The following is a 14,205-nucleotide window of genomic DNA, read 5'->3' as shown; positions in this document are numbered from 1 at the left end:
TGATACACCACCAACCATACTCCCTCTCTTCTTATTTATATTTGGAGCGTGGAACCTCTGAACCACCAAGCTCCATGTTAGCTTATTTTCTTTTACATTTCCAGGCTGAGATTCTGTAGGATTTGGGCTCCTAACTCCCTTAGACTCCTTTGCAATTCCCACTCGATATCCCAATGGGGCTATACTAAATGTTCCTTTTCTCTGAAACAGACACAGGAAGAAGAAGAAAAAAACTATTAGAGGTGACTTGATCTTCCCATCTGTGCACTCCCTGAAGAGTTCATTTGCCACTGAAGGAAGAATTCACATCACCAGGAGCTCTACAGGGAAACCTGGGAGAAGCTATGGAGAGATCTCAACTGAAAAAGGTAATTTATTTGTTGTACAGAAACTTGTTTTGTTCGATCCAGAGTAGATTTCTTTCAGTTTAACAAAGTTCATCACAATTTTTGGATTTGTTTTGACCCAGTTTCTCAGAAATTCCAGTGAGACAAAAATAAGACATTCATCCAGCTCTACTTCTGACTTTGGCTGAGGTTTCTAGGTACACCAACCATACACATATAAAGAGTGAATGCTGGGTAACCTCTGAGGGACCAGTGATATCTGCACCCAGACCCTACATCTCCACTCCCTGGCAGCCTTTGGAGAGAGGAGATATTTTATTGGCATTTTATTTTTGGCAGGATGATGTACGTGTCCGGCTTTCCCATGAGCTCTCGGAGGGTGAGAAAGAAGCCACTGGGAACAGAAAGGCGAAAGTCCTGGATTGCCTCAAGAGCCTTGGCATTGCCTGTGCTGAGGTAGGGACCTATGCTGCCCATAGTGCTAAGGAGAACAATCTAGCATGTTAGCCATGTGGATGGTGACTGAGATGCCTGGTACAGGGGGAGGAAATGCCTCCAAAATCCTCCCCCATGGAGATAGTCTCCTTGAAATACAACATTCCCAAAGTACCATGGGGCAACCAATGGACACAGACATACAAACCTTATGACTTTTGGCAGGGCTCAGACTTGGGGGCTTTCAATTCTAGAAGCACAAGCTCCTACCTCTCCGGCTAAAGGAGTAACACCCTTAGAATGCAGTAAGGGGCTTGCTGGAGCTAACCTTTAGAGGGCTCCATGTGCACATGAATTCAGTCAGTGCTTACTATAGCCCCTTTGCAGTGTGTCTGTATATACTGCTGTGATTTTGAAGCCAGACAAAGCCTGCAGCAGAGAACAGAGGGGAAGAGGGCATTAGAGCCGTCACTGTAGTGCACAGATTGCATTCAAACAGTGTTTCTCAACCCCCAACCCAGATAACACATAGAGAGCTGCATATGTGGCCCACAATGGTACATAGGTTGAGAAACAATGCCTTAGAGGGATAGAGAATCGAGTGAGTTATTGATACTTGTCTGACTTAGTATTAATATCAGTAATGAATAGTGACTGTGTAACATACTTCCTACATGTACGACAGCCCCATCTGCTCGTTGAACTGCACAGAGGGTAAAAGCCAACTCCTGCTACCCGCCCCCTGTGATTACTCTGTTAACTGGCATGGTGGAGACATGTGAGGAATTTCCCAGGATTGTTACCCATCATTGAAAAGTGATGGTCCTTGGAGGGATGCAAACTCCTGTGGACTTGACATATTTGGGAACATCTCCCCTCTGAGGGCTTTGCAAATGTCAGCCTCAGAGTCTTCCACTGCTTCCTCCTCACAATATTCTTCCTTCAGCACTAAGGAAAGTGACCTGGGTTTTTTAGTGCTCAAGGTTCAGTCTCCACTGGTGACTCACTCGTCACTAATCTTGTTAGTGCATTAGTACTACAGCGGGCTGACTTTGCATTCAACACATTTTAATGAAAAAATGCTATTTTGTGAACACAGAAATGTCCATTTTTAACAAAAAAAAAAAACCAAAAGTTTTTGAAATATAGAGCACCTAAAATTTTACTGGAGAGTAGACAGGTGATGGGGTGATCGTTTTGTGGGTTTCATGTTTTGGACAGACCCCACCCCTTAAATTTTTGATGAACAATTTGGTCCCTCCAGAAAAAGAAAGTAAATTTGTATAGGAATAAAAATCATTTCTTGAGCAGCTGCATTTCATACATTACGTTTCGGACACAAAGACTAGTCCTCCTACATTACACGTATTTGTTCAGATAAACACGCTCACTCCCGTGAATCATGGAGAGTAAGGGGCATGAACATGGAGCACAGTACAGGGCACTAGTAAGTTTGAGCCCTATTTCAAGTCCAGTGGAAATCAAAGGGAGTTAGGCACCTAAATTGCTTAGGTGCTTTTGAAATGCCCTCTAGGCCCTTACCTGAATCCCTTTGAAAATTCCGGTCCTGGTCTGAATGTTGGTGCATAGGATTTTAAGCACAAAGGCCCAGAGGTTCAAAGAGCCCTAAGGGATTACAGTGCTGCCACGGTGTGATTATGGTTGAAAATGCAGATAAGATGCATTTGCTCTTGGCTCAGGATGGGACACAGGTCACTGGGCACCCAATAAGGAGGCTTCCTAACATCAGGCAAACAAGTCTTGGAACTTGAGGCTTTCTCTCTGAATTTCTTGAATGGATCTGTACCAAGAGCTACATAACAGAGAGATCACTCAGCATACCTAGTTCATTTGTCATTTCCTCTTTTCCTCCCCCAGGATAACAGGCCCAATATTGCCGTGCTAGGATCAGGCGGAGGTCTGCGGGCCATGATAGCCTTTCTGGGAACCTTGGTGGAGCTGGAGAATCAGGGCCTGTTGGACGCTGTCATGTACCTGTGTGGGGTATCGGGTTCCACCTGGTAGGTGCATGTCAGTAGAAGGGAGAATATACCAATTTTTCCCAGCTCATGGTCACTGGGGCATTATTATTATTAATTAGCTCTGTACATTTTCAAGGCATTATGAGTGAGATTTTCAGAAGCACCTAGGTGTATGCCTACCCTGCAATCAGGGGCTATGATGTAACAGGCATAGACATACCTGAGCTAGCTTTAACCTTGCTAGCTGGGGAACCAATAGCAGTGAAGCTCTGGTGCTACAACATGGGCTGTCCCAGCCTGCTTTAAACCCTGAGTCCGTACCCACGCAGCTCACCCACAGTGACATCCAGGCTGCTGCAGCTTCACTGCAATTGGCACTCAAGCTAGCTTGATCAAAGATAGCACAGGTCTGTCTACACATGCTGCTGTCACACCTCTGAGTGCAGCGCAGACACACCCTCAATGACTCACCCTTTGACTTGCAATGAGATTTGTGTTCGTAAGTCACTTTTGGAAATCCCACCTTTACGTAGGCAGGAAATGGGTGAGAAATGAAACAGAGGTGAAGTGACACATGCAAGGTCACACAGCAGGTCAGTGGCAGAGCTGGGTCTAGAACGTAAGTGTCTTGAGCCTTAACCCAGTGCCTGCTCACTGGGCATCTGACTCCTGGCCAGGCATGGAGATCTGTTGCTAGGGACTCAAGGTTCTGGGTGACATGGTTAGAAGATGCAGGGACATTCTGGGCAGACTCAAGAGCTGGAGAAGCGAGGCTCAGTGGAGACTAGAGAAGCGACGTTTACAGCAACCAAGGTGACAGAGGATAGGCTTCCAGCACTGGGAACAGTGAGAAAAGGGCAATCTGAGGGGCTTGTTAAGGGTTTGGGGTTCATTGGGGTTTACCAAGAGATGGAGAATACACAGAGGGAAGGACAGGGAAGAGTGAAACAGGTCTCCTGCATTGGCACTTTGGAGGAAGGAAGAAGAGTCAAGTTGTCCATGGAGGAAGAGATGGGTACGAAAAATCTTCTGACACATCTAGTGATCAGCCAGGGCCAGAATCAGTTTCTGTGCCTGCTGCATAGCACCTCACTCTGAGAGTCACCCCATCGGGGCGAGTGAAGGGGGCAGAAAATGAGACAGGTGAGTGAGGGTGGCCTAGTGAAATGGGCAGTGTGTGTGTGTGTTACCATTGTCCTCTGCTGGGTGAGATCTTAATTGCTTCTCCCCATGTCATACACCCTGTACTGCCATGTACTTTCCCCATTGGCTCAAGAAGGGCCCAGGGGTCTCGTCATACTTATAATGGCCAGATTAGTGCGCTCACCACCACCCTCTTCTGGGTAGAATCAGAATTGCTTAGCGTGGATCATAAGTCCTAGAGAAGCAGATAATGGAGTTTCTCCATAGCTCAGAGTGGCAGGGACCTTGGCTTTCAGCAGACGATCTTAGCTCTATCCCTGTTATTGCCAAAAATTTCCCAGTGGACATGGTGACAGACAGCCGTGGATGAAGTCCTTGTTGAGTCACAGATTTGTTACAATGCCAGGATGATAATTAGAATCCCCTTCATGAAAAATAAAAGGTATGAAGATTAAAAGGGGGAGGGGGAACTACCCATCCTATTCCCTCAGTCTCAGTCATATCTGTTCTGTTTCATTGAAAGGTGCATGTCTTTCCTCTACCAAGAGAAGGACTGGACAGAGAAAGTGCAGGTCTTGGAAGAACGCCTGCGTGATACACTTTCCAAACCTTCATGTGATATTCAAGAGCAATTTGCTATTGCGACACAGGCGGCTGAAGATGAACTCTTCTCTCTGACTGATGTCTGGGCATCTTTCTTTGTCTATCCTACATTGAAGCTGGTGGGTTGCTGTGTAAATCCAGAGTGGTTCCAGTGAAAAATCACTGGATTTACTTAATATATTCCTTTGTTTTTGTTTCCCTCTCACACGCTCTCTCCAAGTACTTGGGATTCAGGAGCAAAAGAGTGGAAGCATACTAACTCCTGCTAATATTTTAAAGAATGAGGAGTACCTGTGGCACTTTAGAGACTAACACATTTCTTTGGGCATAAGCTTTTGTGGGCTAAAACCCACTTCATTGGATGCATGCAGTGGAAAATACAGTAGGAAGATATATATACAAAGAGAACATGAAAAAATGGGGATTGCCATACAAACTAAAATGAGACTAATCAATTGAGGTGGGCTATTATCAGCAGGAGAAAAAAAACTTTTGTAGTGATAATCAGGATGGCCCATTTCCAACAGTTGACAAGAAGGTGTGAGTAACAGTAGGGGAAAAATTAGCATAGGGAAATAATTTTTACTTTGTGTAATGACCCATCTTCTCCCATCCTTTAATCAAGCCTAATTTAATGGTGTCTAGCTTGCAAATTAATTCAAATTCTTCAGTTATTCAGCTTATCAGAGTCTGAAAAATACCCAGAAGTCACCTACTCCAGGACAGACCCAGCAAAGAAAGTAACAGAAGGCCACAAGCCGTCACCTTCAGCCCCCAACTAAAACCTCTCTAGCACATCATCAAGGATCTACAACCTATCCTGAAGGATGTTCCCTCACTCTCACAGATCTTGGGAGACTGGCCAGTCCTCACTTACAGATAGCCCCCGAACCTGAAGAAAATACTTACCAGCAACGACACACCACACAACAAAAACACTAACCCAGGAACCTATCCTTGCAACAAAGCCCCTTGCCATCTCTGTCCACATATCTATTCAAGGGACACCATCATAGGACCTAATCACATCAGCCACACCATCTGGGGCTCGTTCACCTGCACATGTACCACTGTGATATATGCCATAATGTGCCAGCGATGCCCCTCTGCCATGTATGCTGGCCAAACCAGACAGTCTCTACGCAAAAGAATAAATTAACACAAATCAGGCATCAAGAATTATAACATACAAAAACCAGTCAGAGAACACTTCAAGCTCCCTGGTCACTCAATTACAGACTTAAAAGTTGCAATTCTCCAACAAACAAAAAACTTCAAAAAAAAAAAAAGACTCCAAACAGAAACTGCAGAATTGTAACATTTTCCATGTTCTCTTTGTATATATATCCTCCTACTATATTTTCCACTGAATGCATTCAATGAAGTGGGTTTTAGCCCACAAAAGCTTATGCCCAAATAAATTTATTAGTCTTTAAGCTGCCACAAGTACTCCTCATTCTTTTTGCTGATACAGACTAACACGGCTACCACTCTGAAATATTTTAAAGCTATCTAAATCCTTTGGCAACTTTATATATTTCAGTCTCTTACCATGAGCTCTCAAAGATGACTGTGGTATCTGAACATTTCTAAAGTGAGGACTTCAAGACTGTTGAAGGGTTTTGGATATCCCTTTTCTCTTAAAACTAGTGGGAATTTGGCCTCCAAAACCCTTAGGTTGTTTTGAAAATCTCAACCTAGCATCTGATTCCAAAATCCTCCTCTCTCTAGAATATGAATTGATAACAGGGAGCTAAAAGGTATGAAAATCTCAATCACGGTGTTGAATTTTTAATAATGGTCTCTTCAATCTAGCAGAGAAAAGCTTTAACATGATTCTATGGCTGGAAGTTGAAGTTAGAGATATTCAGACTGGAAAGAAGGTGTATTTTTGTCAGTGAGAGTAATTAACTATTGATACAACTTATCAAGGGTTGCGGTAGATTCTTCATTGCTGATAATTTTTAAATAAGTATTGGATGTTTCTCTAAAAGATTATTCAATCCAAAACTATTTTTGGTAGATTTCAGGTCATTTTTAAGGTTTTGTTTGTTTTGTTTTTTGTTTTTGTTTTGTTTTTTACTTTTTCAAATGAAATACCATTTCAAAACAAAAAAAAGTTGAAACGTTTCATTTCAAAGTAGCCGAAATAAACAATTTAAACTTTTTCATAATTTTTTTCTCAGATGAAAGAATTCACCAAATTTGACGTGAATTCACAAATAATGTCAATGCTCTGAAAATGAATTTTTCATTGAATTTACTATTCTCTAAAAGTTTTTTGCCTGGCTTTGCTGCTCCCTAATTGCTATTAATTTTGATGGAACTCAGTCTCTGTCTCCACTGGAGCTGGAAGTGTAATTCCCAGCTGGAGGAGACACACTCACATGAGTTCTGATGGAGACCCTAGGTACGACCCAGTGGGGTTACCCCTCCCTCTGCTCCTGCCGCTGCAGCTACATCAATATTCATACTGTGCTAATGTGGCTATGTCTCCTTGAGCTAGTAATCTGACCTTCCTTCTCCAGGATAGATATATCCTAAAGCTCTTACCTTGCTTAGGTGCTTTTGAAAAGCCCTTTATGTGCTGATCTGCATCTTTAGGTGCCTAAATATTTTTTAAATCCGTGCCTAATTCCTTTAGGCCCATTTGAAAGTCTCCACCATGGACTGTAAATACTCTGTGGTTTGTCCATACAGTGCACACTAGAATGAGGGAACAATGACAAAGATGATGATGGTCTCAACAAAAAGGGTCTTTGTAATTCCTAGCCTGAAATAATTAGTCAGGGACGAATTGCTGGGAACATCACCAAAACTTGTGTCTTTCTGCGCTAATCAATTCTTACCTTTTCAGTATGATGAGACCAAACTATCTGAACATGATGATTCCTCCAAAAATGGGAAAAATCCTTACCCCATCTATGCGGCAATAGAAGCAAACCAATTGGGTAAAGCAGGTGAAAACAGCCCAGGTAAAAAAAAATGTGTTTTTTGTTTGTTTTTGCATAAACCTGTCAACTCTCTCTCTCTCTCTCTCTCTTTTTTTTCAGTTGATTTTTTTTATCAATGACTTTACCAAAATGACAGGTTTCAGAGTAGCAGCCGTGTTAGTCTGTATCCGCAAAAAAACCAGGAGTACTTGTGGCACCTTAAAGACTAACAAATTTATTTTAGCATGAGCTTTCGTGAGCTAAAGCTCACTTCTTCGGATGCATAGAATGGAACACACAGACAGGAGATATTTATACATACAGAGAACATGAAAAGGTGACACCTTTTCATGTTCTCTGTATGTATAAATATCTCCTGTCTGTGTGTTCCATTCTATGCATCCGAAGAAGTGAGCTTTAGCTCACGAAAGCTCATGCTAAAATAAATTTGTTAGTCTTTAAGGTGCCACAAGTACTCCTGGTTTTTTTACCAAAATGGTTATTGATGTTCATTTTCCAAAATAAAAACCCAGGTTTGTCAATAAATGAAAAAATTCCCATAATTGTTTCAGTAGTGACCTTGAAAACGTTTTCAATACAAATGTCTATCATATAAATTTGTGATAGATTGCTCAATAAATTTTAAAAAGGATCAGTTTTGAAAATGAATAGAACTTGGAAAACTTCAGAAAATATTGTGAAATTGTTTGCCTTTTTGATTAGCTCTACAGTTAAATTTATTACTTTTAGATTTGACTCATTTTTTCTTTATACCTTTGGTCCGAGTTAGAGATGGGGAGTTGGAGGGTGGGTGGAGAGGGGCTATGGTTGCCACAAGAGGAATTCTGGGATATCCAAGGACAGCACATGCTGACTTAGGAGGGAAACACCAGATGGAGGAGGTCACTATAGAAAATGGCATGAAAATGACTGTGGGAGAAGGAACAGACTGAAAAATTAGGTGGGATTCACTGGTGGAGCAAACAAATTGAGGGTGTGGGGATTGAGAAATTATTTCTATCAGCCAAGAACGGGACAACAAGGAACTGGCTCTATCTGTATTTCACAGGGACCTGGTTTGAATTCACCCCCCATGAATCTGGCTTTACCAGCCTGGGGGCATTTGTGTGCACTGAAGACTTGGGAAAGAAAATCAAGGATGGGAATTCGCAAAAGAGGGATGAGAAAAATATCTGCTACCTGCAAGGTAAGCTTTGAAGCCGCTTATTCTTAGCCGATTGATAGCTATGTATGTAACCCTTCTGCCAGGTGGCGTTGGCAGTAGCAAGGGCTGGGTTCAATATCCAGGGGTCCCTCTTAACAATATAACACAGTAACTGGCTCAAGCCCCACCCAACAATCTGGGAAAATTACAAAGCACCCCTGGGTGCTTCTAAGAGGCAAAATTTCCCCTCCTGCTGGCACCAAGCCTGTATATAGCAGAGAACTTTTAGTAAAAGGGGAAAGGAGCCCCGCATTAATTTGGGAAAACACCACCACCGTGATTCGAACACATCTAACCATGAGCTAAACTCCCACTCCAGAGTAACTTGGGCATTGTCCTGAGCCTCTGTTTCAAACCTTGCCATGAACAACAACCACTGCCCTCTCCCTCCACCTCACCCTGCTCACAGCTGCTGCCCTTGGTCCCTGGAGACCCAGACTTCAGAGGTGTGTTCACATGAGCTCACCTCCCAGCCGGGGAGAGAGCAGGGTGGGGAATGTGGAGCAATACCTCAGCTGCTGCTGTCGCTGCAACCGGCTCACAGTTGCTGCCCTTCACTCTGTGCCCCTGCTGTCATTCCTCATGCCACAGTTCACTGCACCCCTGCCATTGTCTGCTCTGTCACCGATGGCCCTGCGCCCTCATCATCTGCCTCCCCACCGTGACCTCTGCGAGTCGGTCTCTTAGGGTTCCACCCGGCTCCCAGTGACTTCAGCAGCTAGTGGGGGAACCTCCCTGCTAGTGCAGACTGGGCCGTCTCTTCCCCCAAAAACTGTCCCTTAGCAGCCCTAAGGCTGAGCACTTGACCTGATTACCAGTGGTTTAGCTCTAGTGATCACTTACCAAAACAAAATGCTCTCAACTGAGCCTAATCGGCTCTACATTTAAACAGGGGAGAGGGGCAGGTCAAATGTTGCGTAGGACTCTTAGACAGAGCCCACCCCTCTAGGCAGAACCACCTGTCCCCCTCCCACAGCCTCTCCCCACTGGGATCTGGCATCAGAACCCCTGCTTAGCGAGTGCAGTTCAGTTCATTTGGGCTTAACCCCCGCAATAAGGGCAGGCTAAGCACAGTTCTGCTGCCCTTTACTCAGACAATCACGACAACAGCATTTCATGACACCTGCATTCAATACTGAAGTGATTTGTAACCCAATACTAGACACAATTGGTCACTTGGGCAGGAAACCTCGGCAGATTAGTGTGTTTATGTCCTCGAACCTTTTCCCTCCAGCTTATCACTAGCTGTTAGGGGAGAGCTCATTCAGACCTTGCTGATAGATAGATAGATAGATAGATAGATAGATAGATAGATAGATATTGCAGGTCCACCCTGTTATTCAAATGCAGCATATTATAGACCTGCTTGGAATGTTTCAACCCTGTAGCTCCCATCCCAGTCTCAGAGCTCTCTTCCCAGCTGCCTGTATCTACCCAGCTTTTCTTCCCCGGCATCTTCCTTCTATACCCTCACCCCTATTTCCACCTCACTCATGACATTCGCTCACATATAACCGCCTTTGCTCACCCTTAGCCACCATCTCATCTTTTCTTCAACCCAATTAGCTCCTCCTGAAACATGGTTAGCTTTTGTATAGATAACGCATCCTATCCACAGATCTAAACACACTTTTCAAAAGTTTGATGAGCATCAACATACCCCTTTTACAGAGAGAGAGACTGAGTCATCGAGAGGGGAAATGGCTTTTCTAAGATCATAAAGGTTGGGAATGGAAGGTAAAGGAATAGAAGTCAGGTCTCTTATGTCTAAGCTACTGCCTTGTCACTAGAGCTGGGATTTTCTAAGAAGCCTAGGGAAATTAGGAAGCCCAACTTGCATTGAATTCCAGTGGGATTTGGACACCTACTCCCACAGTCTCCTTTGAAAATCCCAGTGAGGAACATTCCCATTCCTATTAGTCAATATTCAGTGTTTGCATGTCTTGGACTTTTATATTTATTTATTTGGATTGGGAATTTCCAAAGGGTTTAAAAGGGTTAGGCAATTGTGTCGGCGGGGAGGGGGGATTTTCTAAGGGACAAAGGATAGTTATTTACCCAACTCCCAGATAAATTCCATGGGCTTTGAATTTGTTATTTGTTGAAAGGAGGTAAGTGCTTTAGGAGTATAAGGATCATTTGAAGTCAATGGGTGATGTGTGCTCCTAAGTCAGCTAGGAATTTTTTAAAATCCCCTCCCTTATTCACTTTGAAAATTCCAACTTCCTTCCTTCATTCATTCATACAAATTTGTACTATACCAATCAAACACAGACCATCCTAGACTCTGGGTACCTTTGACAGTACTTCAAAATGCATCTCCTAATGGAAGAGAAATCCAGCAATTAATTATCCCTAGAAAACAAACAAACAGACAAACAAACAAACAAACAACAAACATTCTAACTCTAAGGGTAGTGAAGCTCTGGAACAGGTTTCCAAGGGAGTTTGTGGAGCCCCCATCACTGGAAGTTTTAAAGAAGTTGGACAAACATCTGTTAGGGATAGTCCAGATTTACTCGGTCATGCCTCGGTGAGGGAGGATAGACTAGATGACAGTTCAAGGTTCCTTCCAGCCCTACATTTCTATGATCCTGAAATAACAGTAAGCCCAGCAGGATTTAACACACCCACTGTCAAGACCACCATTGCCTCCTGAGGCTGCCCTGTCTCACCTAGCTCTCAACTCACTACTGGGCAGGAATGTTCCAAAAATTATCAAACGCTCTGGGCAGGGACTGTCTTTCTGCCTTGTGTCTGTCCAGTGCCTAGCACAATGGGGTCCTGCTTCATGGCTGGGTCACCTAGGCACTGTGATACTGCACATACCAATACTCATTATTAGGATTGGTCAAAAGTTGGTATTACCATTACGCAGGAAATCTGAACATTAGTTTCTATTCCGAGTCAGGACTAAAACACAAGTGATTTCCATTTCAGGTCAATCAAAATGTTCCATTTCTGTAAAAAAAATCAAAATGTTGCCTTCCTATTTCTACTCTTTAAATGTTATCTGTTATAGTTTCATTTACATTGTATTATACAAGCCAATCAATTTGGAAATGAAAGGTTATTTCAAAATGAAACATTGAAATGTTCTGTTCTGATAAGGTCAACCTACTTCATTTCACATGTATTTTTAAAATGAAATGTTGTTAAAAATCAACAAATTCCCAGGGAAAGTTCAAATTTTGACAAAAGAGTATTTGCTGATGCAAAGAATATTACATTTGAAATTTTTGACCACCTCTACTCACAATAAACGTTTTCAGCTATGGATCAATGTGTGAACAAAGTTGCAAAAACACATAGCCTATGAGAGACTGGCCTGCGAGTGCCTCCTTGACTTTTCTGCTAATGAGGCTCCTATCCAGGCAACTCCTTACGTTATATTAAAAGGAAAGGCCTTGATGCTTTCTTAGCTGCACTATGGTAAATAAGATCTTTTCCTTCTTGTTTTCAGGCTTATGGGGAAGCGCCCTTGGAAGCATGGCTGCAAACAAGAAATATTTAATAGGTACTGACATTTCTGTGTGTTGAAGGCAGGGTCGGGTCATCAGTGGAATCGGGACAGGTCCCCAATGGAGGAGCTACCACACCATTCTTTAGCAATGATTCCAATGCCCGACTCTTTATCACAGTGATACTGTCATGTGTCAAACAGTCACTGTATTAGCAGTAGCCTAAAGTAGCCCATGGGTGTCTGCCAGTTGTGGATGGGTTGGATTTTCAACGATGCCAAAGGAAACTGAGCACCCAGCTCTCATTTTTGCCTTTCATAATCTCCAGCATTCCAGATAATTTCCAGATTATTATAGCTAGGGCTGAGATTTTCTTAACTGATAAGGGGATTTGGATCCTAATTTCCATTAATGTTAATAAGAGTTGGACATCATCTAATCTCATGCTTCAGAGCTTCAGCCAGTCACTGGCAGCAATCAGGAAGGAATTTCTTCCCTGATGCACAATTGTAATCAGTTTTATTATTTATTTATTTATTTTCCCCACCACTAAAGATGGGATACAGCTGAGATAGGTCAATGTTCTGATGTGGTACTGAGAATCCTCTTTCTAGATGCTTGGTTGGTGAGTCATGTTCAGAGTCCAATTGATCACCAGATTTGGGGTCAGGAAAGAATTTCCCCCCAGGTTACACTGGCAGGACCCATGGGGTTTTCTTAACATTTCTCAGCAACATGGGGTGTGGGTCGCCTGCTGAGGTTATATGAGCATGTCTCACCTAGTCATTCCCTACCATTGCCAGGACCTCTGCCTCAGGTGCGCCTCAGTCTTTCCTGTTCTCTACCTGTGGCACACAACAGCTCAGTCTCCTGAGCAGTGTCTTCCTTTAACTGAAATTTCTATGTGAAATTTCATGGCCTCTTGATCTCAAACTATACGAATCCATGAAATTATGAAATTCAACTCCTTTAGGCATCTTTGATTCTCTCAGTTTAGATCAAATCCTGATTTCAATCTTCCATCTGATTTTGCAAAGATTTAGCTTTGGGGCAAATTCTGCCAGTGAAGTCAGTGGAGTTACTTCTGAATAGAGCCACATCAAACATTTTGACTAAACAGTTTTTCACCAGAAAATCATAATAAAAGAAGCTTTGTGGGAATGTGTCAATTCTGATATAATTTTTGATGGAAAATATTCAAAATCCAAAATAGAGTATTTTGTTGTGACTTTATCATTTTATTCAACTTTATCTTTTCATTTGGTTTTAACTTTTATTTATTTTTTTAGCTAGGTAGCTAAAAATATCACATATTACCTTATATTTTGGATTATATATTTATATAATTTTCTATTACCTTATAATGCTTCACTGTTGTTGAAAGAAAACATTTTAGTGGGGTCATTTTGATAATTCTGAATTGAAATATTTCACAATTTCAGTTCTCCAAGATATTTTGATGTTTTGACTTTTCTGAACCAATTTGAGATGAAAACAAATCCCACAGGCTAGAAATTCTGTTTTCTTACCCATTCTCCTTCTGAGTTACACCAGTTCAAATCATATCAAAATCAGCTTTACATTTTGTAACCCAAATGTGATTTCCTATGGTTAGCATTCTTAGCTGTGAGAAAAGATTTATAACACATGTTCTGTTTTCCGTTGCTAAGACTGTCTTAAGGAAAAATTCCGAAAACTAAGAGAACATAGGAATGCAGAAGGTAAAGCAGGTGGGTCATTGTATTTCTGGAATCATGGGCTGTTTTTTTAAGAACTCACTGAGTTTATTTTGACATGACTCCAATGATATGAAGAGAGATAGTTCTGATCTGCACGATGCTGAGCGGCTACATCTACAGTACAGTCCTACCTACCACAGTGTGGACGCAGCATACACTAACAGAAGGAGTTTTTCTGCTAGTTTATGATTAATAGTTCCCCCAACAATATTAGCTACGTTAACAGAAGCACTCTTCCATCTTCATAGCTGCGTCTACACTGAGGGTTTTTTTTGGGGGGGGGGGGGGGAGTGGAGTTGGCATAGCGATGTGTGTGGTTTTTTTCACTCCCGTAACC

General features: G+C 42.4%; 1 protein-coding gene across 1 annotated transcript in view; it reads left to right on the top strand.

The window, feature by feature from the left end:
- The first annotated feature begins 344 nt into the window (after positions 1-344).
- LOC123348332 (cytosolic phospholipase A2 gamma-like) overlaps positions 345-14,205 on the top strand; it is a 33,728-nt gene continuing 19,867 nt past the window's right edge. The window contains exons 1-8 of the mRNA XM_044985847.1: positions 345-368; positions 687-803; positions 2,661-2,803; positions 4,431-4,629; positions 7,368-7,485; positions 8,513-8,650; positions 12,132-12,185; positions 13,800-13,850. Of these exons, the coding sequence (XP_044841782.1) occupies positions 345-368; positions 687-803; positions 2,661-2,803; positions 4,431-4,629; positions 7,368-7,485; positions 8,513-8,650; positions 12,132-12,185; positions 13,800-13,850 (844 nt within the window). The remainder of the gene's footprint in view (positions 369-686; positions 804-2,660; positions 2,804-4,430; positions 4,630-7,367; positions 7,486-8,512; positions 8,651-12,131; positions 12,186-13,799; positions 13,851-14,205) is intronic.

Source organism: Mauremys mutica, chromosome 13, assembly GCF_020497125.1.
Source record: "Mauremys mutica isolate MM-2020 ecotype Southern chromosome 13, ASM2049712v1, whole genome shotgun sequence".
In the NCBI taxonomy this organism is placed as follows: domain Eukaryota; kingdom Metazoa; phylum Chordata; order Testudines; family Geoemydidae; genus Mauremys; species Mauremys mutica.
The sequence above is the reverse complement of the archived record's forward strand: the minus strand, read 5'-3'. Positions and strand labels throughout refer to the sequence as shown.